The 27088-nt window shown below is 38.7% G+C and overlaps 2 protein-coding genes and 1 long non-coding RNA gene across 9 annotated transcripts; 2 read left to right on the top strand and 1 right to left on the bottom strand.

Annotated features, from left to right (window-relative positions):
- LOC136263134 (tartrate-resistant acid phosphatase type 5-like) lies at positions 1 to 15184 on the bottom strand. Of its 5 annotated transcripts, none has more exons than XM_066057625.1 (9): positions 14928 to 15184; positions 13471 to 13540; positions 12354 to 12460; positions 5615 to 5865; positions 2158 to 2298; positions 1924 to 2104; positions 550 to 743; positions 372 to 498; positions 1 to 313 (listed from the first exon to the last, which is right to left on the bottom strand). In XM_066057625.1, exons 1-9 carry the CDS (start codon positions 15097 to 15099, stop codon positions 270 to 272), a joined length of 1287 nt encoding a protein of 428 aa, XP_065913697.1. In that variant the 5' UTR covers positions 15100 to 15184; the 3' UTR covers positions 1 to 269. The 5 variants fall into 5 exon arrangements, with proteins under 5 accessions (XP_065913697.1, XP_065913698.1, XP_065913696.1 ...); XM_066057626.1 differs by having other exon boundaries at positions 13456 to 13516; positions 14928 to 15183; XM_066057624.1 differs by having other exon boundaries at positions 2 to 313; positions 13456 to 13540; positions 14928 to 15181.
- Positions 8248 to 9551, top strand: LOC136264117 (uncharacterized). The gene is made up of 2 exons (XR_010704964.1): positions 8248 to 8808; positions 9323 to 9551. It is a non-coding gene; the product is annotated as an uncharacterized lncRNA (long non-coding RNA).
- Positions 15064 to 27038, top strand: LOC136263136 (tartrate-resistant acid phosphatase type 5-like). Of its 3 annotated transcripts, none has more exons than XM_066057630.1 (6): positions 15064 to 15383; positions 21618 to 21758; positions 22531 to 22738; positions 22908 to 23101; positions 25897 to 26023; positions 26838 to 27038. In XM_066057630.1, the coding sequence occupies exons 1-6, from the start codon at positions 15120 to 15122 to the stop codon at positions 26858 to 26860; spliced, it is 957 nt and encodes a 318-aa protein (XP_065913702.1). In that variant the 5' UTR covers positions 15064 to 15119; the 3' UTR covers positions 26861 to 27038. The 3 variants fall into 3 exon arrangements, with proteins under 3 accessions (XP_065913702.1, XP_065913701.1, XP_065913704.1); XM_066057629.1 differs by lacking the exon at positions 26838 to 27038 and adding an exon at positions 26584 to 26818 and having other exon boundaries at positions 15066 to 15383; XM_066057632.1 differs by lacking the exons at positions 15064 to 15383; positions 26838 to 27038 and adding exons at positions 15681 to 16104; positions 26584 to 26814.
- The last annotated feature ends 50 nt before the right edge of the window (positions 27039 to 27088 follow it).

The raw sequence follows: 27088 nt of genomic DNA, 5'->3' as shown, positions 1-27088 counted from the left end.
ATGCAAATCTCAGGCATGAGTAATTAGCGGGTAAAACTTTGGCAAATTTGTAGCGATTTGCCAAAGTTTCTCTCTATACGGTATAACGGTCACTCAGTTATAGTGGAGACCCCTTTTCAAAGTTCCTGCGTATGTCCCTGGTTTACAATGATATACTGCAGTGTTACAGTGTAGCTAAATATGAAAGAAGGCTGAAGAGTATAAAGTGCAGTGCATTTTTCATGCTGCAGTCAACTTCTTCATGTAATTAATTTCTTGCTGGAGTTCTGTCATTTTCTGGTTGGTTCTTTGGAATAAAAATACAACTCATTTCCTAAACACATGTATTTTTATGAATAATAATTAGTGATAACCATGTAATGCATGCCAACCTTTATAATCCACATATGTAACATTCATTATCGCAGGGTAAACGGAGACGTAGGCAAATGCACCTCGAGTTTTAAAAGGGTCCCAGGAGCCATAGTGAAACAGAAGAGATTGTGGAGGCACATCACCCTATGAAGACAAAATATTAAAAAATGGAATATTCCATGCAAGTGTGCGTACTACATGAGTTTGTGAAGGATTGATGCTATGACCAGCTCCACTCACAAAATACTCCACAGAACTGTCCTCTTCATGGATGTGCTGCATGGTATGATCGTGTCCACAAAAATAAGCAGTGACTTTGTATTTTATCAGTAGAGGTCTCAGGCAATCCACCAAAACTTGAGTGGGTCCATGGTTATCAATTGACCAAACTATACACATAAACAACCAGCAAAGTGAACTATCAAGTGCAGAAGTAATAATTGCTGCTTTTTGCAATGTATACTGTAGAGAGTCAATTATCTGAACAACGATATCCAAAACACCAATAAAATACATGCTTTTGTTGTGTGCCTTAATAGTTTAATGGAGCAATCAAACTTTTTTTTTTTTAACGCTTGTTATACCTCGTTTATACATACATACAGTGTACAGTTATTATGTACCACATCATTACATCATAATGGTTCTCTGAATATCTTTTAAAGCATTTCTCCATCCTCTACACAGACATAATTATTATAATTTTGTACTTATGTGCTTCTCAATTATTAAGACTACTCTTCCCCTGCTACATATAGCTCAAAATAATTGACTCTCCTTTGTAGTCTGTTCACCTGAGGTCATGGGGAAAGTGAGTAATATCAAAAGCTAACTAAAATGTGTTGAATGATGTTCCTATATAATATATCTTTATATATATATAGAAGTTTATATTGTCAGTAATAATTTGTTAGCTTTTAGCAATATGTTCGCTACATAATGTGTAGGAGACTTATGTTATATTATACCTATAAGTCCTGACAGACTATGGCTTATTATAATTATAGATACTTTTGTTGACATGATGGTGAAATAAGTAGCGAAACTTCACATGAAAGTAGTGACGCTTGGCAATATATACTACATAGGTGTAGTAACATGAGGGCTAGAACGCCTCCAGTTTTAGAGGGGGCTTAGCCCCTGCCTCCATTTTTTAAGATTGTGATACTCTAATAGAACAACTGTGTATGCAAATAAAACATTCAACAGTACTTTCAAGTCAATTTCAGAAGTCTGATTTTTTGAAAAAAAATTTTTTTTTCTGTCGAGGAATGCACCACACCCCTAGATAGAACATGCTGGCAAATTGTATCACTCACTCTCTCAAGATTTTCTGGCTATGCCCCTGCACAAGTACTGTACCTACTCTGAACTGGTATACCTTATACATGTAGTTGCAGTCTTGCAAGACTTACATGTGTTTCAGCTGCAGTGCATGCAATAACACAAGAATGTGCACCCTTCACCACATAATTATAATCATTTCTATGTGCAAGTTTTGTGCAGTTACATGTAATGAATCTTGTATGGCAATTTCTTCTTCAGAACATTTGCTTGGTACGATCTTACCAGGATGATGTCCCAGCACAAATAGCCATCGTGCAATTGAAGCAGCTAGTGTGTTTTCGATCCAAGTCCACTGAGAATCTTGAGTGGCAGGCTGCAAACATGCCTGATTGCCTCTAGTAAGAAGTTCCGTGTCAATAAACACAAACTGGACTGCAACACCTGAATCAGGAATTCTAATTATCTGAATATATAATGTATTGTACATCATAGTACAAACTGCAGTAGTAGTATTACCTCAGTATAGTAATAATTGGGCATATACCATCGGTGTGATTTTTTAGTGTATTCAATTTGTGCTGAAACATTTCCATTGTGATCATGATTACCAGCTATGATGTACCACCTTGGCTGGAGTGACTCAGCTGTGAACACACTCTATGAATGACAAATACATAGAACAATTTTAAAGTACTCACAATTTTAGTACATTTATTCATTGTAGTAGCACCTTTCTCAAGATGTTGACAAGTATTTAAAGAACAATTCCAAATTAATGTAAAGCTGCCACATGCAAAGTTTTTTGCTGGTCATAAAATACAAGACCACCTACTAATATTATAATTCTCTATAGTCTATGTTTCATACACACTACTAAGTACCAGAGCAAAAAGTGTTGCACAAGAGCTTTATAATGTATCGTTGCTAGCTGATTATTGGTAACACGTTCCCGCATGTACGTATGCCACACAACAATGTACATAATTATTAAGGCATGTATCATGTGAGGTATCAGGTTTAATACACAAAGTGCTACATGGTAAACATATAGTGTATGCCACACTGTATTGGCCTGCGTCAAATAATGTCTAGACTGTTATGCCAGCATAATTAATGCATAATTATTAGGTAGATATTTCAAACTATATTATAATGGAGCTTAATTCCTTGAAAACAGATATTGATGGCATATTTTTAATTGAGCACTCAATGCATTGTATCAAGCAGTGGCGTATCTAGACTCTTAGGTTTGGTAGGGCCAAAAGAAAAAAAAAAGAAGAAGAAGAAGGTAACTGCCTGTTCAAAATGAAAACCCTTCACCAATAGCTGCACAACCAAAAAATTGTGCACTTTTTCATAAAGCCATGAAACTTTCCACATAAATAGTAGTCCTCAATACATGTATTTTCAGATATAGTGCTGTCGCTGATTTGACCTTTGGTAACCTTTATGGCCATTTTTGTACAGAAAATTGATCATTTTTTTCTTAACTCCCTGAGGCAGTAATTAACTTGTTTAAAACATGGTACCAAACAAAAGATCTTGCTGATAGAAACAACTTGGTTTTCATTTGAAGTCAATAGGTGATTTCATTACAAAGTTATGAGTATTTTTATTAGCTACAAAATTTGATAAATTTATGCATAATTATCTGCCCACATGTAATTCACACCTTGAGGGCAGGTAAATTTATCAAATTTTGCAACTAGTAAAAATGATCATAACTTTGTGATAATATCACCTATTGACTTCAAATAAAAACCAAGTTGTTTCTTTAGTTTGGTACCATGTTTTGAACAAGTTAATTACTGCCTCAGGGAGTTAAAGACAAAAATGGTCAATTTTCTGTATAAAAACGACCGTATAAGTCACCAACAGTCAACTCAGTGACGGCACTATATCTAAAATTACATGTCATGAGGAGTACTATTTATGTGGAAAGTTTCATGGTTTTATGAAAAAGTGCACAATATTGCCAATTTTGGGGGCTACACTGCTATACTATATTACACCACTGATAAAATACTTATTTATCACTTGCATAGTTTGCTTCATTGCTGCTTTGAATAGAGTGATTGACTGTTCTATTAGAGTATCTCGATCTCACATACCAAAATTCTTTGGTAGAACACAGGCCCACCCCTAGATACACCGCTGGTACTAAGCTTCTTAGGTCAATACTTTCAAATAGAACAGTCACTTTGTAGTGAAATAGTTTAATAGAGCATTCACTGTTTAAAATCTTTTAAAATGTTGTTAACCTAGCAGTATAAATGCAAGCATAATGGGAACACTGAAGCGAATAATAGGTGAAAGTTTTGCTGAAAGTATTTGCACAAAATTTTAAGCATGTTTGACTGTAACTAAAGCAATGGTTATTTACATGAAAGAGCCAAGTGACATCTACAAAGGTCTAGCCTCAAAAGCAAGCTCCCTTCAGCATTAAGCGGCAGCTGGTTAGTGTCACTCAACAATAAGACTATTTAGACTCTATTTAGGCTGTTTTGGGTAGGTAATAAATCTCATATACTCCACCTTGTTTTCTAATATACCCACGCCTTCAGGCACAATATAACATATGCTCAAAATCTAGGTTTATCCAATCGCTATGCATTGTTCACGTGTAGTGATGTAACGAGCACTATTATTTTGTCACTTGAGGACGCATAGTTGCCATGGCGCTAGTATTATCGCAAGAAAACCAGACACTTTTGCCGAGCCTACAGCAGAAACAGCCATGGATGAGGTAAGTGATCTGAGTGTAATGTGAAATAGAGTCTAAAGCAGTTATACGGGCACAGTGTGGAGTCTATGAAATTTATAAACCCTCAGGCCCTTAGTAGCGTCCTCGCTTCGCTTGTGCGCTACAGCCCGGGCCTTCGGGTTTATAAATTTCATAGACTCCACATTGTGCCCGTATAACTATTATTTATATCTTTTGTCAATTTATGTTAATCTGTGCATTATACAGTGAAACCTGTTATAGGCTGGTCAAGATTTTGTGAGCTTAATAAGTAGGTGGCTACTTTATATCGGTTGAATAGTGTATGAAAGTCTCACTTTGGGTCCTTTTAAGTCATTTTTAGAGAGGTAGCCACTAAGACAAGTTCCACTGTAATAAATAAATGAGCTAGTTGTTTTTGTTCATCAGCTTTGATTGTTTTTTGTTTTTTTTTGAGAACAAATGGCAGGTCTTGTTAGATGTTACAATTGCACCATCCCATGTAATAGTATAACTTTTGTATAGTTATAGATTCAGTATACATCAATTTAGGTGTGATAAATACCGTAATTTGCTTTTTTTCATTGTAAAATAATTTTCGTATGCGACAATTTGTACGAAAATGTCTTACACGAAAATTTTTACATAAGATCAAACTGCTTTAATAGAGCAGTCATTCACATAATCATACAAAAATATTTTTACACGAAAAATTTTATCACGAAAATTTTTTGCACGAAACTAAAGTGAATTACGGTAAAGGAAGTTATGGTTAACAGTTGGAGTAGAATATCTTAGCTATTGACACGAGTCCAAGACAAAACCGAGGATGAGTGTTAATAACTAGCACTGCTGTGATATCCAAGTGAAAACTTGGGAGTAGTTTGATATACGACTTCATATATGGCTTGCATTAATATGATACTGGCACTACATTTTGTCTAGAGGAAAGTCTCATGTTTGTTGCACACGTTCTTGTTGAGCATTAGGTTTATGTAATTGCTGTTGTTGCATTTGCTGTTTGTAATAAACACTTCATTTGTGAAAGGTGACAAGTAAAAACCTTTCCCAGGCAATAACTACCATGCAGCTCCAGTAAACTTTTTAAAATAACTTCATTCATTCATGCAATGCAATAATCTGTCTATATAGTCATAAATTCTCTAATGCTTTGTAGACGATTAAATTTTGACTAAGCTTTGATTTCCAATAAGCACACAACAACAACATACATACATATGGTGTACTTACTTCAAATGTAGTATTGAACCTTGGATCATCTTCGTCTGTTACTCCATTTTTGTAAAAATTATCCCCAAGACTCACAGTGAATTGTGAGTTGATTTCCTCTGCTGTTCTGCCCATTTGAAGAGCAACACTTTTCTGTGCCGGTGTGTAGTATGGTGGTGAGGACTTCCCTCCCCAGTCTCCTACTACAAGAAAGCTCAATTTATAATTAGCCTCTCCGTCATCATTGTTGGAATTTAGAGTGACTGCTAATGCTAGAACAACAAAAGTATCTGAATTGAATCAGTAATCTACATCCCATCCAAAAACAGCTTATAGCTGTAAAAAAAGTGCACGTCCAAGTAAAGCAGAGTTAACTGCGACAAAAAGTAATGATATCATAATGCGGCCATGTGCGAGGTGTGCAAGTTGTAAAATTAATATTAGCTAATCAGATAATACAATGTTATTGTTAAAGTGTTAATGAGAACTATGTGATGCTGCTAGTTTTTAAGTGTGTGAGCATCTTCATAAATGCCACATAAATTTAATTCTCAATAAAGCAATGTGTATAGATTCTCTGATAGTAATAAATAGTTTGAGTTTGGCCGCCTTTCCTGTATACAGCAATGCTACGAACAAAGGAAAGGTGGCCAAACTCAAACTATTTATTACTATCAGAGAATCTATACACATTGCTTTATTGAGAATTAAATTTATGTGGCATTTATGAAGATGCTCACACACTTAAAAACTAGCAGCATCACATAGTTCTCATTAACACTTTAACAATAACATTGTATTATCTGATTAGCTAATATTAATTTTACAACTTGCACACCTTGCACATGGCCGCATTATGATATCATTACTTTTTGTCGCAGTTAACTCTGCTTTACTTGGACGCGCACTTTTTTTACAGCTATAAGCTGTTTTTGGATGGGATTTCAATACTTTTTGTTAGAATAAGCAATGCACTGTTGATAACAGTAGGTGAGTTTCCATGGTTTTGACAGAAACCCCAGATTACAGTGACAGAATATTAAAATATAACTGTAATTTTAGTGGCCAGGGCCGCCCACATGAGGGGGGGTAACTGGGGTATTTTGCCCCCTGCCCCAGCCCGAAAAGGGCCCCTTGAATACCTGTTTAAAGAAAGATCGATATACTCTAATAGAGCAGTCAAGATCTAGACCCTTCCTTGCCCCTGGGCCCCTCTTTAACTCTTTTCCCTGGGCCCTCTAATTTCTCTGGACGGCCCTGTTAGTGGCATGCAACTGCAGCCAACTAACACCCATTTTAACTAGTAAACCCTTAACAACACTTTGCCTTTCATCTTGTACTGCATTGAAACGATCAAGATACTCTATTAGAGCAGTCATAAAACAGCTGTAACACAACAATCAATATTTAGCATAGTTACAACTTCTGCTTAGCATCGGATTGTATAGTTTAAATTACTAGCTACTTACAGACTTTACAATATAAAAATATGGCACTTGTAGAAATGTGACTGTTCTATTAGAGTATCTCGATCCACTTCAAGCATTGACTAATTCAAGTGAAGAAGCTACGCCCCTGCCAAGAGATCTTGTGAAATGAAATGAGAATAGTAAAGAAAAGGCAAGTATGTACAGAGACAATAGAGGGGCGCGTAATTATGTCCTGTTGTAAATAAACGCCTTTAAAATTTATATTACTACTAAATAAACGCACCAGAATAGGCTTGTGTGGCTGTTGTCTCCAAGGTTGTCTCATTACTTGTCTTTTCGTGTTGAAGGGATTTAGTCGCAATTGGTGAGTTTAACTATACATGTATTTGTGTTGTAAAACTTAATTGTAAAAAGGCGATTAGCACATATCATGAAACTAGGTTAGGTAATCCTAAGGCTGCAGCACATGTTGTTGTAGACCTTCAGTGCTGGTCACTGTAAAGTGTTAATAATAAATAAATAAATAAACATGTATTTGTCACAGTAGAGTCTCTCACGAAGTCACGATTATTACGAGACATTGGACCAGGGTAAAAAATTTACTGCTATATTTAGAGGTTGTAGCGTTTGTATATCTTAGTATCTTAATAAATAATCCCCCATGATCACTAATCACTAATAGTACAGTGAAAACTGGTCATTATTCAGGCCGTAGGGACAAAATTTTCTGACCTTGCCTTTTAAAGAGGTGGCTGCATTATGCGGCCTTAAAAAAAGGTAAGAAGCATGCTGTTCTAACTGGCTATAGAGATGGATTTAGTGTATGACAGCGTTTGAGACAGTGAGTGCTGGCAGCAAGGGGGCAGCCAATCTGTTAGAGCACCAAAAGTACTGCTTCAGACATAGGCAGTTGACTGTCAGCCCCAAGTGTAAAAAGTTTCACTATTGGTCCCGCTTATAATCTCCTGATGAAGAAAGTGATGAAGTCATTATCCATAGGATATATTTTTCACATAACACATCATTCTAGTAGTTTAGTGGTGACCACAACACTGCCTGAGTTAAACTGTGGTGAGATTTGAGACTACCAGAATCCCTGGAATGTCTTCAACACATGAAATACCAAATATCTAATGCCTGGCTTTCATCCACAGTGGACCTGTCTTGGTGGCCACTTGTACAGAAGGGAAACAGCTGCCACAAGTCTTGCGAGTGAAACAGCTAGTTGCCACACCCCTTAATTATCAATTTGTAAAATCTTTAGCAAAATTGTGTGTGCGAGCAAGTGCGATGTGGCAGTGCCGTGTATATGGTTGCTGCCTAGCAGTGACACATCACGAGTATTGAAGTCACAATGCGTTACTGTATCATCCATCTAAATACAATCTCTGAATGTGTCATTTTGTGTAGAGAGCAATCTTCCACAAGAAGTGACCTGCAGGTTTCAGTGTATATTGTTAACCATTAATATTGTTCACAATATTGTGAACTATATGTACAGTGAAACCTCACTTAGTGGCCACCTCTTTAATAAGACCACCTCATTATATTGGCCACCTCTAGTAGGTCCCAAATATAGCTAAGCATTACTTATGAACTCATTAATAAGGCCACCTTGTTATTCAGGCCAAATTTTTTGGTCCCACAGCCTGCCATATTAATGAGGTTTCATTGTACTTATGTGAATTTTTATTTTTCGTAACTTTTCTTCAAGTTTACTGATGGGCACTATGAAGCATTGTTGACTGGTACGTGTATATTGTGGTGACTTGAAATGCTAAAACAGTACGTAGCATGTCTTGTATGTACATGTAATGTGTTGTAATGTGTCCACACATCCACACATCTTAGAAATAAATATAATTGTATTCTCTATCAATAGTCAGTTCCATTGTGCCACTGGGTCATAAGTTGGTTGAGTATGGATCATCCAGGGCACTTGAGTCACATTTTGTCCTGGCCAAGTGGATCTCATCCACTGACAGAATATACAGGATCAGATCACGTGTATAAATTACGGTGGAACTTGTTTATTACCACCTTCACTCATTCAGCAGGTAACAGTGTATAAATTCTCAATTGGAATTGGCTTTTCAAGAGTGGTTGTCTTTCTATACTAGTGGCCATTAAGACAGGTTGTACTGATAGAGTGTACATACTAGAGATGCAACAATATCCTCCACTTAGTGTCGTTTGATAGTGATGCAATGGAGACTATGTATTATTGCATTTAAATACTATACTATTATATTGCAACTCTAGCACGTATTTATAACAGGAATGTTTGTTAACTGTTTAGACATACTGGAGCCACACCCACTCATCTGGATTCTACAAATGGAGTCATACCAACTTGTTGCCATCATACTTACTCGTTACTCCCATTGTGTTTGGATGAATATACATGCCATCATGTGAGACTTGCTACCATGGCGGGCCACTGGAAAACATTTGCATAGCAGTTATATTACAGTCATTATTGTACAATTCTTACATTATTGTTGTGAAAAGTGTTTGGTATTCATGTGTCTCCTCTGTATGTTGTAATTACATGTGTAATTTTGTGTGGGGGTGCTATAAAATGCAATAATGCATGGTGACAATTGTATTAGGCGATTTTGCACACTTCCTTTTAAGCTAGCTACATGTGCTAATTACTCACAGCTTGTGTCAACAATTGGTAAACGCAGTTGTACTCTTGTGTCATTCTTTAAGCCGCACCCTTAGAGGACAAATTATGTGGGGGAGACTAATTTCAAAACGAAGGATGGTATGCAGCACCATAGATTATATCTATGGACTATAATCTATGGCAGCACACTTCTTGGTGGCTATATGTACTGATTAACTACATAGAGCGCCAGTTCATCAATACCCAGTGACCGCAGTTGTGCTCTGCGTCATTCTTTAAATTCCGAGTAAAATTCTTAGAGAGCAAATGACATGGGGGCGACTAAATTCAAATTTCAAACTAGCCATTCTCGAAAACAAATGTTTCAATCTGAACGAAACTTTTAGAACAGTTTAAAGACACATTGCCCTACATGCCAAGCGAGTATTGCAGAAAACAACAATCTGGGATTTGTATTTGGCCTCTAGGTCGACTGAGGACGACTGAAACTTTGTTTGGTACTGAAATCACGACTGTAGGGTAATCATGTATGGTGAAATCGATGATGTGAATCTTGAGGTGATTGAGTGAATACTGAAGCGATAACAGGGCGATCAATGTTCAGAATGCACAAAGGAACGCAAGACATACACCTGCGGTTGCGTCTAACCGCATGCGATAAAAAAAAAAGAAAGAAAAAAATGAAACTTCCCCTTTGATCTCGGCAACCTCGATCACGAAACAATCGGCGTGGATTTGCTTCACTGCTTGTGTGGTAGTTACTAGTGACACGATGAGTTCAACTCCAGAGTTTCAGAGGGATAGCGTAAGTGACGGGTGGATTACAGGAAGGCCGAATTTGACAACGTTCGTTCTTGTAAAATCCTCACGTAGTGGTCGCGTCATTTATTGTCTGCGGCGCGCGTTTCTGCTTTACTGGCCGCGCGACTCACTACCGTGAGTCTTGATATTAAAATATAATTCTGAACATATAAATTTAGTGGCAGCAGAAGGTGGGGGCTAGAGAGGCTGGAGCCCCCCAACTTCAGATGAGAGGGGCAGAGCTTTTCCAATAATTACCTAATTTACTTTATGTGACATCACAAGTGTATCATGTGATTAAATATCGTCATGGTTTCCAAACTGGCAGCTATATCATATGGTGGAAGGATCCATTGTACTTATGTCGTACCTGAAAGATTTTAATTGACAACACTGTTGCAAAAAGTGCCACCAGATTCAATCTTGTAGCACCTATTTCTCAAAAAATTTCTGGAGGGGGGTGGGGGGGAAGACATGCCCCCAGACACCCCTAAAAGGAGCATGCATGCTTTACACACTGTTGTAATCACTACCTGGAAAGTGTGAAAATTGTTAGTCAGATAGTGTAGACATTTCGGTCTAGTGTTATTTTAAAACTTGTTTGCGTGCCTCAAAAGTGAACTGTGGTTTTCCAAAATCAAGTTACATATTGCCAGGAGCTTATAAGCGCTGAAGGCACGAGTGGTGCTTATGAGCTCCTGATATTACTGAAGAGGCTACAGTAAATGTGCAAACAATGAGTGACTTCTGATCCAAACATAAGTTCTGACCCTCTGTAATAAAAACCTTAAAGATTATAAAACTAACGTTCCTACATTTATACTATATTTACCCCAGTATGAATACAACTTGTGGGAGTGTTCTATTAGAGTACACTTGAGTGTTCTACCGTAATTCGCTTTATTTTCGTGCAACAAAATGTAAAAATATTTTCGTATGATTTACGTGAATGACTGCTCTATTAGAGTAGTTCGATCTTGTATAAACATTTTCGTGCAAGAGATTTTCGTGCAAATTTTGTATACGAAAATTATTTTACAATGAAAAAAAAGCAACTTACAGTATGTTAGAGTAATTCGATCTATATAAAGAATATTTTTCTTCCCTGTGGCCAACTATGAAACTCATGTACCCTTAAAATTGTTCTCCCTATATATACATATATACCTCTGAGATATCAAAAGTAAAACTCATGTTAGTTACTACACTTTCTGTATGACCAATGGTTTTCCTGCTGCAAGCCCATAACTGCAAATTTCAAAAGGTGAAACCCTTTTTATGCCCTTAACCCTTGCCCAGAAGAAGATAAGTTCAATAAATTTTCAAGCTTAACTACCAATACCAGGGGCAGATCCAGGAGCTGGCAAGGGGAGGGGCACAAACAGGCTAAGTTTTGGTGGTTGGGGAGAGCAGATTATCTTGATAGTTGCTGTATTTTTTAAGCAGCAATGATCACTCCTTAGTAGGATGATTTTTGTCATTGTGGCCTTTGCAGATGGTTGTAAAGTCTAAAAAGCTGTTTTAAAAGGTTACAAGCAACATGATAATTATTTTTAGCAGTGCTTACTGCATATGAAAGTAGCTGGGTGACAACTGACAGCTGTTATACCTTGACTTTGCAATAAATGGTGGTGATATACAGTTTTCATGAGTTATTTTGGTCTGACAAGGTGTATAGATCTGTCTAGTATTTCTATCAAAAAAGTGGCTAGCTATGGCTCAGGGCTTGAGTTGGGGGGGGGGGAGGGGGGCATTTGTCCCAAATGCCCCATCCTGGATCCGCCATTGAATACACTCACACACTAGAAATGTGGCTATGTGTATATTTTTATTTCTATTCCATTGAGCAGCACAGTGTAGTATTCTACATACCAAAGCACACGATTCTCACACTCACTTATAGTGGCAATGACCATCACAAACAGTAAGGCGATGATAATGATGATGAAGGGTAAGAAGCATCTTCTGTTAAAACAACACCTCTGATGCTCATTGAAGTCTTCTCTGTAAGGAAGATGTAGGTTAATACATCTGGCGCAGCAACAGAGTTGGAGATATAAGTATAAGCATGTTACAGTTATTTTAGATATATAAAGTCTTTTGACATCAGCACCAGTTACTGTATATATTGCTGCACACAAATCTTTGTATTAGAATAAATTGATCATACTTTGAATGGGAACTAATCCATTGCTTCAAAATATACATTCAATGGTACCAACTAGCTAATTACAGCTTTGTGGTAGACATAATTAAACCTTTACAGAAAGTTTGCAGGCTACAGATAGTGAATTGAAGCAGATAAAAATCTGGACATCTATTACAAGTTTATTCGAAGGTTAAACAGTGTTAACTTGAAGGTGGCCATAGTAACATATTAGTCTATGGGACCCAGGTTAAATACCATGTGGGCAGGGTTTCAGTAAACAACTGTCGATAGAGCTAGCTTGATCATTACACATTGTGGTATTCATTAGAAGGTATCAACAACAGGTTTGAGGTGGTAGCATATGTAACATCCTGCCTGTTCTAGATCATTCTATGCTATAGCAGGGTAGCAGTGGCAGCTAAAGAGCAGCAGTATCACTAAATTTTTGTAGTGCTGGATGGAACGTTTTATCCCACCCTAAGGTCCCTCCCCATCCTTACTTTCCACTAACTCATAATACCAAACTATGGCTGGTTAATGTGACATGGGTTGCACTGTAGCATATCAGCTAGGAGGAATCGTAATATCAGTATAGGGCTTCTGGTGTGGGGTAAGTTGGCATACCACCAATTATACCAGCCAGAGCCTTATCATAAATGTTGGGGTACACATTTACCATGACCCAATCGACATGATCTCACATGAGAGATTAAGGGTCAGGTCTCAAGGCTACAGCCCTCCAGCCCATTCTCCCAATCTCAATGTCTTATATATGGTCATTGGTACACACTGGTATACAGAGGTACACCTGGGAACAAGTTAAATATTTAACCCATCACCAAGCACTCACTCTACAGTTCCGTACTGTTGTGGTAACTTGTTTAACACTGGCACATCATCATCTTCATTAACTGAGTAGTAATGTGACATCATCACTAAAAATCATGATCAATTAACTAGAATGTAAACGTGTATATAGTTGTATCTTAAACATATCATAAACCACAGTATAAAGTTTGTAGTAATGTACAGAATTCTATACTGAAAATTTCCAAGAATCAAAATTAATGCTATATCCCACTAGGAACTTTGAAAGGAAGGCTAAAGGCTGATATTACAGGAAGTTACATAGAATCTGTTATCAAAACTCTAATCTGGTAATTATAAGTGCAGACATAATATCCATACCCAATGGTGACACCCTTCTCTGATAACATGTAGTCTAGGCTGCATCAAAGAAACCACAGGAACTCTTTAGCCTAAACTTGAGCAATATTTCAAGGAATTCTCCCAGTTGCTGTAGCTATAACTTTTACCCTTCTTGATCACTTCCTCATTTGCATATATACATATGTGCAGGTCACATAATTTTAAGGGTATTTTATGATTTATAGAAGTTGAGAAATTTTAAGGGTATTTTATAAAGAAATTAAAAATTGAAGAACTCATATCTTCTATCCAAAACTACATTGTACAGTATCCATGTATAAGGACCAGGCACAATAGCTATGTATTCAATACATTACATGTTTTACCAGGTATTAACCTTCTTTTGTTACTATAGCTAGCAGTATGTTGAAAGTAGTTGTATATATTCAATCTGACTGTATGATAAATGGGCCTTTCTTATTTTTACACCTGCAGTTTATATAACATGCAAGTGAATTGAAATGTTAAAAAGGGTGATAAAAGTAGGCTTCATTCAGATAATGCATGCAACATGTAAACAATGCATGGCTATAGACACACACACACACACACACACACACACACACACACACACACACACACACACACACACACACACACACACACACACACACACACACACGCACATACACACACACACACACACACACACACACACGCACATACACACACACACGCTGTTATATTGTACATGCGTAAGCATTTACAAGCTGCAAATGCAAATGTCACTATGAACTATGCTAAATCAAATTACAGTAATTAAAAGATTGCATTCATATGTTCTATTATTTTTGTGGTAAAGCCTCCTGTTAGGGTAGCAGTCGGTAGCTACATGTATTTTAGTTATAGCTCCATACTATATAATATGACTCATGAGTCCCTAATGGGATAGCATTCACAGAGTAGTCAAGTGATCGCATGTGTGCGGTATAGCCATAGCTGGTGGCCAGCTTTCGGTTAGCTCATTCGTATAATTAGTACAGCTGTTATACGTATATACAGTTATGAAATAAGATAGACATTGATTTACCTACAAGACTTTCACTATGCTCAAATGGTGGCTATGCCGGATTGCATGCTAGACTGTACATAGCTACACGAATACTGACTAACCTGGCGATCTTGCTGCCGCTGCTGGCGACAGTTCTGTTGTGTTTGACGAATTGTAATTCACGTCGTAAGGTTTTGTTGATGAATTCCAAAATTTACAAGCAGGCAGGTCCAGTCGATCAATTGCATCACGTGCAATAGTGCGAAAACACGTGAGCCTAGCACAAGCTGTCATCGAGTCAAGAAGGATTGAGTATGGATCATTTCTTGAGTCTAATAATTACTTTGGTTTTCTGTTGCTTAACTAAAGCGGATAATAAAATGAATTTTGTTATGCTCGGAGACTGGGGCGGCCAGGATGAGGCGCCGTACTACACCCCAGCGCAGAAAGAAGTAGCCACTCAAATGGGAAGGAAGGCAGCAGAAACTAACTCGACGTTTACAATTGCATTGGGTGATAATTTCTATCACTACGGAGTAAAGGACGTGGATGATCCCAGGTTCAAAGAAACCTTTGAAGTCAGTATTGATATCACGGTAGCTATAGCTATATTAGCAGCTTATAATAGTGCCTAATGCTGTGCATGGAATCTAGTCTAGTACCCAGCCTTTCCTAGTACTCAAAAAGATTGGCTCTGTAGGAAATATTGATCATTAAGTTAGGGGTTACCTGTGTAATGGTGTGGAATGTAAAAGCAGCCACATAGCTACTGAACTATCTCATGAGGTGAAATCACATCATGATATTCTGGCACCATGAAATGTGTTTATAACAAAGACATTATGTTGAAGATGTAGGAACAGTAAACTGTAACACTTACTTTACATGCATACATACTTGTAACATTAAGTAATTCTATTAATGTGTGTACGTTTATGTGATCACGTGATAAAGAGAGTTGACCTCGTGTTTCCTACATGGCGCTGCGAGCAGTTCGAAACTGAGCAGTTGCGACTTACCGCTATTCGGCAACTGTAAAGGAACCACCAGACTATATCCCTGTGCCGGTCGAGGCACCTGTAAAGGTGATTTTAACCAAGTCGTAGTCGTTTCTGTCGCGTGCTCCCTTGTAGAGAGATACAAAACTACCCGGAGAAGATGCCATACGTGTTCCGGCAAACTGACTTGCCCAAGCTCGACATACAAGTAGACAGAGGGTCCGATTTTGAGGCGTGGAAGGATCAATGGGCATCGTACTGTACCCTCTCAGGGCTGGCAGAGGAGTCCGCAGCAACTAAGGTACAAGTATTAACTTTGTGTTTGTCACGAGAAACCCTCGCCATTGTTAATAATCTTGGTCTCACTACGGAGCAACGGCAAGACCCATCCGCCATCATCACAGCAATAAAGCGCCATATCGATGGTCATATCAACGAATCTGTAGAGCGACGTAATCTACGCTTTCGCACACAGCAACCTGGTGAGAGCTTTGATGATTTCTTGGTCTCCTTACGCGAGCTAGCAAAGACATGTGGCTTCTGCTCAGAGCAATGTACGCAAAAAAGCATACGGGACCAGATAATTGAAGGCTCTCTCGATGGTGATGTCACTGAGAACCTACTGAAGCAACCAAACTTGACATTGGATACTGCCATAACCATGTGTAGAGCACAGGAGGCTGCTAAGAAACAGCGGAGTGAAATGAACAGTGCAAACCCTGGAGCTGTCTTGGCACTTAAACAACGGCGACAGCCACCAACTACTCAGCCCAGCCAGCAGCCTGTGATCTGCCCAGGGTGTGGGTCAAAGCCACACATTGGGGGTCGAGTACGCTGCCCAGCATATGAACAAATCTGTCATCACTGCAACAAGGTGGGACACTTTTCCAGAGTATGTCGGGCTAAGAAAGCCACACTACCCCGAACCCCACCACCAGTCTCTGCTAAATCTGTACAGACAACATGGACTGAGGACCATCAGCAGCATAGGCTAGACACCATCACACAGATCGCCGCCACTGAACCAGCACCCACCATTGAAGTTTGTATCTGCTCTGCCAATGGTTCATGTGATACACTAGCCCTACCAGACTCAGGTGCTGACATTTCAGCAGCCGGACCACAGCTTCTACAGTTGCTTAAGGAACACCCCCTTAACCTATTACCGTCAGAGATCACCCCCCATACAGCAGATGGCCATAGCATGCAGCCAATGGGCAAAATACCTATAACATTTCACCTACAGGGAAGGCAGCACAAGGAAGACATGCACATTTATTCACAAGTATCAGGGGTCATCATGTCCTGGAAGGCAGCTAGAAGCCTCAGCATATTACCCTCACAGTACCCCCAACCAACACCAATCTTTGCACCCTCCATGACACCTAGTAATGACATCAAGACTGTCAACGCAACACCCAGTATAGCAGAAGTTGGTGCAATGATCAATAAATACCCCACAGTGTTTGATGGCCAGATCAGGACCATGCAGGGCGAAGAGTTCCATATCTGTCTAGCAGCAAATGCCAAACCCTTTTGTGTACACACACCTCGCACAATACCGTTTGCTTATCGCGACAAATTAAAAGCTGAGCTAGACCTCCTGGAGTCACAGAACGTAATCGTTCCAATCACTGAGGCCACAACATGGTGTGCACCGATTGTGGTCACACCGAAGAAGCATTCGCAGAACATTCGCATGTGTGTGGACCTATCACATCTCAACCGCTTCGTCATCCGAGAAAGATACCAATCTCTCACCCCTGCCCAAGCTGTGGCTGACATTGCCACCAGTGACGCAATGGTATTCACTGTTCTTGACGCACTTAAGGGCTACCATCAATGCCCATTAGATGCAGACAGCCAAGAACTGACCACATTCATAACACCATTCGGTAGATATAAATACCTACGAGCCCCCTATGGCATCTCCTCAATTTCTGAGCATTACAACCGGAGAATGACTGAAGCCTTCAGTGGGTTGTCAGGGTTCAGACGCATTGTTGATGATTTTGTAATCTATGATAACAATGTCACAGACCATGTTAAGCACGTGGAGCAATTCTTGCAGCGGTGTGTGGAGAACAACATTGCACTGAACATGGAGAAGTGCCAGTTCTTTAAAGCTCAAGTCACCTTTGCAGGCTTTCAGCTATCATCACATGGGTACAAAGTAGACCCATCTATCACAGAAGCAATTACCAAGTACCCTACACCTACAACCAGGTCCGACTTGCGCTCCTTCATGGGTCTAGTCAACCAACTGTCAACGAGCACCCACACTCTGGCATCACTGTTGACACCTCTCAGACCACTGCTCAGTACAAAAAATGAATTCTTATGGTCTAGTCATCATCAGGAAGCCTTCACAAACATCAAGACATCCCTGACTACCTCACCACTGCTGTCTTTCTTTGACATGACCAAACCGACAAGGTTAAGTACGGATGCCAGTAGACAAGGCCTTGGATTTATTCTACAACAGAAGACTGGAGATGAATGGAACCTGGTCCAAGCAGGATCTCGATTCTTATCTGACGCAGAAACACGATACGCAGTGATTGAGTTGGAAATGCTTGCTGTCTGTTGGGCAGTCACCAAGTGTAGAGTATTCTTAGCAGGCCTACAGCATTTTCTTATAACAACAGATCATAACCCACTGATCCCAATCCTTAATACACGTCGCCTGGATGAGGTAGAGAACCCTAGGTTGCAACGCCTTAAGTCTCGCTTGATGGGATACCACTTTACCACACAATGGACTAAAGGTAGCAGTCACTGTGCTCCTGATGCGTTGTCCCGCAACCCTGTTAGCAACCCTCTTGTTGAAGACTCATTAGCAGAGTATGATAGCCAACACAACCCTGAATTATCAACAGCCGAGATTAGAGCTCTGTCAAGCTCAGAGCCTCTCACCACCACACGCTTACAAGAACTACAAGACAATGCAGCCAATGACCCAGAATATCAACAGCTGAGAGAGATGATTCTCAAAGGATTTCCAGATCACCGACAACAGCTTCCAGAGTCCTGCAGACGATTCTGGAATGTACGAGAACATCTTAGCATAGATGGTGGCTTTATTGTCCACGGGTGCCGTTTGTTAATCCCCACCACTATGAGACAGCAAGTACTATCTGACCTTCATGAATCACACCAGGGGGCAGTTCGTACTAAACAGCGTGCACGGTTAACTGTCTACTGGCCAGGAATCGATAATGATATCGATAACATTATTTTATCTTGCCAGTTGTGCCAAGATCACCTACCCTCTCATCCCAAAGAGCCACTGATGCAGAAACCAAAGCCACTTCGTCCTTTTCAGGAAATTGCAGTTGATTATTGTAGCTATGGTGGGCGTCAATTCTTGATCCTTGTAGACTGTCACACGGATTGGCCAGAGATTATTCCAATGGGTCATAACTCTACTACACACTACCTTATCACAGCATTAAGGCAAACATTTTGTCGCACATCAGTACCTGACATTCTATGGTCCGATGGGGGTCCACAATTTACAGCCCATGCATTCAGAAACTTTGCAACACACTGGGGTTTCACACACAACACCTCGTCACCACGGTACCCACAGAGTAACGGCAAGATAGAAGCCACAGTAAAATCAATGAAGAAGATTCTGGCAGCCTCATGGGATCATCGTCACCTCAATGAAGGCCGATTGTGTCGTGCCCTTCTCCAATACCGTAATACACCTTCACGTAAAGATGGAACCTCTCCAGCCCAGAAATTGTTTGGACATCCCATACAGGACAGTATACCAGCACACCGCCGATCGTTTGCACCAGAGTGGCAGAAGAGCACTCAAGAAGCTGAACAACAAGCCACTGAGACGCTAGCCCAATCTAAGGAATTTTACAACACCCATGCTCATTCCCTTCCTGACATTCAAGTTGGTTCTAAGGTAGCTTTACAAAACCAACAAACAAAGCTGTGGGACATATATGGAATAGTTGTCAGTGTTGGACCTAATCGCAGGTACTTTGTCAAGACGCAAAGTGGAAGAATCCTTGTCCGTAATCGCCGCTTCCTCAGACGCCGTACACCAGCTTCACTTCAACCACCCTCCCTGTCACATGATAGAAGAACAAATGCTCCACATTCCTCCCCACCAACATCTCCAAGACCACCATCACAACCTCCAGCTGAGATACGACGCTCTGTGCGTCCCCACAGACCACCTGCAAGGCTTATTGAAGACCCCAGCTGGCCTGATTGATATCAGCATTGGTGCTCGCCTGTGCCACCAATGCTTGGGGGGAGGTGTAGGAACAGTAAACTGTAACACTTACTTTACATGCATACATACTTGTAACATTAAGTAATTCTATTAATGTGTGTACGTTTATGTGATCACGTGATAAAGAGAGTTGACCTCGTGTTTCCTACAGAAGAAATGATTAAATGTGATAGTCTTTAGAACAGAAACGGAACTGTCATGCAGCTAGTGCTAAAATAACAATTTTGTTTTAAATGGTCTATGTAGCACATGCCAGATAGAATTGTATTTGATAATATGGACTGTGTTTGTGCATAGATAGTATTGTATCTCAGGACATGGAGGTATAATACACTATCTATGGTTTGTGAGATGAAGCAGGTCTTATCTTATGGGTGCTATTGCCAATAATAGATGTATCACGCTGTTTGCACTGTACACATGTTAAGTAGTTTGTGCTATCAAAATACACAGGAATGGTCTGATGTGGTTCTATATTCATGCATTAATTGCTTCTTTAATTCAGTCAGGTGGTTATTGTACAGCATGGTGGTAGGAATTGTGATGGCTTCTGATTTTCCAGCAAAATGTTTTTCCTTCACAGCTTGGCTAGGTATCTGTATAGTAATCAAGCCCACAAATGCCTGTAGAGTACTCCCATACCCTTCAAACAAGTTTCTATGAATTTTTAAATGATTTATTTAAATGAATTTTCTGTTAACTGATTTATTATTTATTGACTGACTAACTGATGCCCCAGACAACTGTGGATAAGGTTACAGGCTTGATTTCTTCACTGTTTAACGTTGTTTCAGCCCGAGTGGTGCCATTACATCAACTATAGCAGCTGCAATACATGCATCATAGACTTACTCCTTTGTGTCCCGTTTCTTTCTCCACTATACCACATGAGTGTTGATTTGTGCTAACATGTCATGGCTGCAGTGCTATAATTTCTAAATTGTGAATGACTGGATTGATTGCAGAGGCACTACTCGTACTAAGGGGAACATAGCTGAAAACAAAGCAGAATGACTACTATGCATTTCAGTAATAGGGCACACATACAACTAAATCTCACAATGTGTCTGAAACTATTCTCTTTTTTGTTACAGTATGAGCTGTTTCATCAGTAATAATTATGTTATTGTGAAAAATTAGAAATTTTACATTTGAGTAGGGACCATACACAGAAGTAAGAAGCAATGAAACAAGAAAGATCATCAAATACCTGCGGTTACTAGTGGATGTTTAATCACTACTTTAGTCATGGCAGGTTGTATACGCCCACTAGTATACTGCAGGTGTAGATGACCTTTCTTCTTTTATTACTGCTCAAATGTAAAAAATTTCTTATTCCTTATACTTGTTAATGCAGCAAGGTCAAACAAGATTAGCAATACTCTGCAGGTCTCCAGTGTGTATAGCCTTCGGCCAGTCATAGCATTTCAAATTGTGTATTGGGTTTGTCTGTATAGCACTGTACTCTGTTGGGCCTGCATAAATATAGGTAACCTGTGTGCTTAGCCCTTCAGAATTAGATACATAGGATGTTTAATTGTATGTGTTGTTCATAGAGGGTGTTCACAGCTGGATCACTACAGTCAAGATGGTATGTCATAGCTGGTAATCATGATCACTATGGAAATGCATCAGCTGAGATTGCGTACACTGCTTGCTCTCATCGTTGGTATATGCCAAACTATTACTACACTGAGGTAATGCTGGAGGATTGTGCAGTACTTTGTTTTGTGTATTAGGTTTGTATTCATGTATAGTTATCTGAACACCTGTTCCAGATATGTTCAGATAAGTAAATTTGTATTAGAATTGATTTTTAAATTACTCTAATTGAACACACACAACGACAGAATAATCCAATCATTTTTAGTATTTGTATAATTGACATTTTGCAATGTAGTACACTCTACGGGTAACTTGTACACAGCAGAACTCTCTACACGGTAACTTGTTACCTAACTGAGCGCTCTACACATGCCTTGTTGTGTACGTAGCTAAACTCTCTAGTGACGACTGGTAACATAGCTGAATTTTCTACAGGGTGACTTGTAATGTAGATTGGAACTCAGTCTACATGGTGACTTAATTGTGAGTCACTACAGGGTAACTTGTCTGTAGTTGAACTTTCTACAGGGTGACTTGTTTGTAGCTGAACTTTCTATGGAGAAAGTCTTTCTCTTTTTCTTGTAATAAAGAAAAAACAAGAAATACAGGTAAAAAGGAACCCCAAAGCCCAATAAGTGATAGCTATGCCAAAACAGCCAAGTTGTGAAAAAGGTGCAGTCAATAAAAAACCCAGGGTGAGATGCTGTCATTATTGATGTTAACGTAATTGCGTCCACCACCTTTGATTTTCACAACTTGCTTCATCCTGGCTTTTTGGGGGGTCGCACCCTTGGCTGTTTTGGTATACTTGTAGACAGTCACTATACTTGTATTGATGGACAGCTAATTATTTATTTTTAACAGACAATGACAATACCTGGTACTCATACAGAAATTCAGTTTATCTTCATTGACACTGTCATTCTTGCTGGTAATACCCACCCTACTAAAACATGGCTACCACCACCTGGACCTGAATCAGTAAATGCTGCTGAAGATCAGTGGGAGTGGATAGAAGAGACACTAGCTGCTTCCAAGGCTGATTGGCTGTTTGTATTAGGTCATTACCCCGGTGAGGAATTACTACTGTAATTGAATGTTCCTATGGACATGCAACATTATGTAAAAAGGTCTTTGTTAACAGGGATTTCAATTAAATTTCAATAGGCTAGTACCTTTTGTTTGTCTATAGATTTAGTCTGTATTATGTTGTTGTATGAATAGTGTACATCTCTCTGTAGTGTGGTCAGTGGCTTTACATGGACCTACTGATGTACTGGTACAACGATTGAGACCATTGTTGATGCAATATGATGTCACTGCTTACTTCTGTGGTCATGACCACAACACTCAACACATTCGTGAGGAAAATTCCACTGTGGAGTATGTTCTAACTGGAGCTGCACACATGACTGGAATCTCTGTGGAACATGCTGTGAGTAGTGACACTATTATATGGACAAAACTTGCATGCTATAAATCTGAAAACATTCACGTAAGTGACCTTTTGTGTGTTGTGCATTTAACTAATTTAAAAATAAACCTTAAAGAAATTTTGTTTACTGTTTACTAATTTAAATAAAGCTTTTACAATGTTTACTTCGTGAAAATGTGAAAGTCTTTTTCATGTAAATAGTTCTGGATTTATGGTGTACCAGCAATCATTCTCTCTAACTTGATAGATATCAATGAAACTCCATATACCAGTATCCATAAAATTCATGAATATGTAAGCATAAAATTTTGGATGCTGTAAACCAGTTGCTTTCCAGAAACTAAACTAGTAATCTTTTTTTATCAATTAACTTTGCTAAGCCACTACAGAGAAGCTTCAGATGCCATCCCAAATTGTTACACATACACAAGTTGTACTAGACTTTGTGCATGTGTACAGATTGATAGCAAGACCATGAAGACTGATGACTTGAAACCAGTTTTTATTTGCAAAATGTCTTTTTAAAAATTATGTGTATATACCAAGGATGTGTGTATACTACACACACACACACACACACACACACACACACACACACACACACACACACACACACACACACACACACACACACACACACACACACACACACACACACACACACAAGGGCGGATTTAGGGGGGGGGGGGGTGCTTTGGGTGCTGAAGCACCCCCCCTCCAAAATTTTACCATGTGCAAAGCTAGGAAGCTTCTAGAAGTTGCAGTATAGATGCAATTGCATTTTATATGTATGCATGGGCAATGAAAAGATGGAAAGAGAAGGGAGAATGGCTAATCTTTATTTAGAATTACTAAGAGGGGTTCAAATTATACTTTTGTCATGAGACTTAACCTAAAAGCTGCTAAAATCGAAATACTCTAATAGAACATCCATCATAATGTTGTATTCAAGAAGTTGCCAGTGTGTTTTCTTGACCTGTGCACTGCTATCTTACCATTGCTCCAAACATCCTGCCATATACTAATCACTTTCTGAGAACAACTTCTGTCAAATGGTTTAATATTATGCTACATTGATGCTTGGGTTAACATGCTTAAACAAAACAGTTAATTTCTTAACATGTATACAGTTAACAAGGCTGTAGTATCTGAGAACTGTTTGTTTTTGCTTTATCAGTACCAAAGTTCCATGCTGTATTTATCTGAATCTAGCATCGATTGAAGTTAATAAAATTTAATGTCATACAGGGTTTGCACTTCCAAACCCCTTAAGCTTGAAGCTCAACTTTATAAGCTCAAATCATACCACAGCATTTACGCTGTCTTGTTATAAGGAGTTATTTGTGGCCAAAAACTAGTTATATATGTAAGTGACTTCTGACTGGTTGTAAAAAATTAATATGGTGATGGGGCCATATAGTTGAAAAAGTCAGATTGAAATAGTAACAGAACAGTCCGTGGCTATATATACTACAAAGTTGAAGTTATGTGCATTTAAATCTCTAAAGTGACCTTAAGATCCAATCCTGTGTATGTCTTTGACAATCCACTATTATGTATTGCTTTATAATCCAATAGCATTAATTTAAATGTGTAGTTCTGTTTTTCTAAAATATATTACAACTGAACTCATCCATCTTGTATCCCCACAATCTTTCAGTACAATAGAGTATTTGGTTAAAAATAACTTCCAGATTCAATCTTGTGATAGCTACATTCCAAAAATTTCAAGAGGAAGCATCACCCTAGCTGGAAAATTCTACGTATGCATACTCTACACACTGCATGGTGAGTGATTGAGTGTATACTTGTCCTCTCAAGCCCTCCCTTCATTGTTACAACAGGACATTATAGTTTGAGCCATGAGACTGTAAAGCACACTAGTTATACCTTAAGCCAAGTAGTAGACTAAATTTAGCGATCTTGTATATTGATGAATTTACCATATAAATTTTATTAATTTGTGAACTGATGTAATCAATTAGCAAAAAATATAACTCTAAATTTGCTAAATTTAATGTACTGCTAAATTAAGGTATTTCAAACACAAAATTAATGGCAAGTATTGATCATGTATAACTGTATCCTTCCTCTTCCTTTTCTTTATGTAAAGAATGTATTTTTAGTTACTGGCTGTGCCCTTATATGACAGCTAGTATTACGTGTCATTTCATCATTATTACACTTAGGTGACTCACAACGCTTTATAAGCATTGTGAATCACTTAAACAAAGTGGCATCATTTTTCAATCAAAAATATTGCCAAATTTTAATACTGAATAGGCTAAATTTGAAAAATTTTTCTGTGGGGGCATGCCCCCAGACCCCCCCAGATAGAGCATGCTCCACATGCTGAGTGTGCTTCACACACTATAGCTAGTTGTATTAACCAGTTGTCACATTTCTTAGCCAATCAACCATTATGTTAGCACCACCCCTTTTGAAATCCTAGATCCGCCCCTGCACACACACACACACACACACACACACACACACACACACACACACACACACACACACACACACACACACACACACACACACACACACACTGCAGTGGAGAACCACGCTACAGTGGAGGACCACATGACCTAATTGGGTAGTGTGTCTAGTGTGCCCTTACTGCCCTGTATAAAGAGTTTTTGACAGAAGATATCAAGTACACTATTGTGGTCTCTTGTCAATTTTGAGAAGTAACATATGTACGTAATTATGCATTAATTTAGTCAGCTAAAGTGCCTTGGTAACAAGACATTGTGGAGTACAACAATACAACTTATTTGTCTTTCTGACAGGATTCTATACCAGCCAATTCACTGCAGTATTACTATGCGCTCAATGATACTACTGGTACATATGGAGCCTTCACATGGGTGTCCATCAGTCCTACAGTAATGGAGGTAGTGTATATTGATGGCAAAGGTGAGGATGTGACATATTTCAGGTTAAAAATTGTGGCACCATATTACTAAGAATAAAGTTGAAAAGCTTCATACATTGTTTACATTGTATGACATGCAAATATTCACAATTTTTTAGTATATATAGTGAGTGACATTAGTTTCCTGAAATGCTTTCACCAATGTACTATGACTATATAGGAACTCATGCATATAATATGTACACTTTGACAAGTACCATATTCATACACATTTTTAAGGGACATAATTTTCACAGATTGAAAAATTTCAGGATTTCTGTGGTTTTATTTTCAAGGATTACATCACTGAGGTTACCTATTAGAAAGCATAGAGCTAGCCCCGATAACCCGCCTTAATTTTTGAGGATGAAAATTCTGTAGACAACCAAACGATCACGAAATCTGAAAAAATTATGTCCCTTGAAAATTTGTACATATACAGTACATAGATACAAGAACTATAAGCCAAACCACCAAAATGTTTGCAAGTCAAAAGTTTTCTTCTTAACTGCCTCCTGGAGCTATGATGCAGGTATAATCTCTGTAATTTCTGCCATTACAGGTAATGAGTTATATAGTTTTCAGAAGGAACAAACTAGACAAAAGTACAGAGATTCCAACTGATTAAAACCAAGTGTATAGCATCATGGCATCATGTTAGCTAAAACCAATGCAATCTAAACATGTTCAACCACATCTGAGTCAGTAATACTCTAGATCTTTTTGTTATTATTGCTGTTACTAAGAAAATATACTTAATACATGTATATTATTAATCACTTGCATACATTACACATGTCATGTACGTATATACAGATGGAGTACACGTGATTTCCTGACACACACATAGCTGGTCTCCTGATCATTTCATAGTCAACTCAGCTTGACCAAGAGGTGGTCATGGATTACCTGTTTGGACTAGTTGCTACTTCATTGATTTGTTACTTATAGCCAAAGCAGATGATAGAACGATATAGCTATTGTAGTTACAGAAGACTGGTGTTCACAGAACCTCCATACTACACAGGTTATAGAATCTGGACCATGGCAGGACTGTTAACATAATT

This window comes from Dysidea avara, chromosome 8 (genome assembly GCF_963678975.1).
Source record: "Dysidea avara chromosome 8, odDysAvar1.4, whole genome shotgun sequence".
NCBI classification, from domain to species: domain Eukaryota; kingdom Metazoa; phylum Porifera; class Demospongiae; order Dictyoceratida; family Dysideidae; genus Dysidea; species Dysidea avara.
The sequence above is the reverse complement of the archived record's forward strand: the minus strand, read 5'-3'. Positions and strand labels throughout refer to the sequence as shown.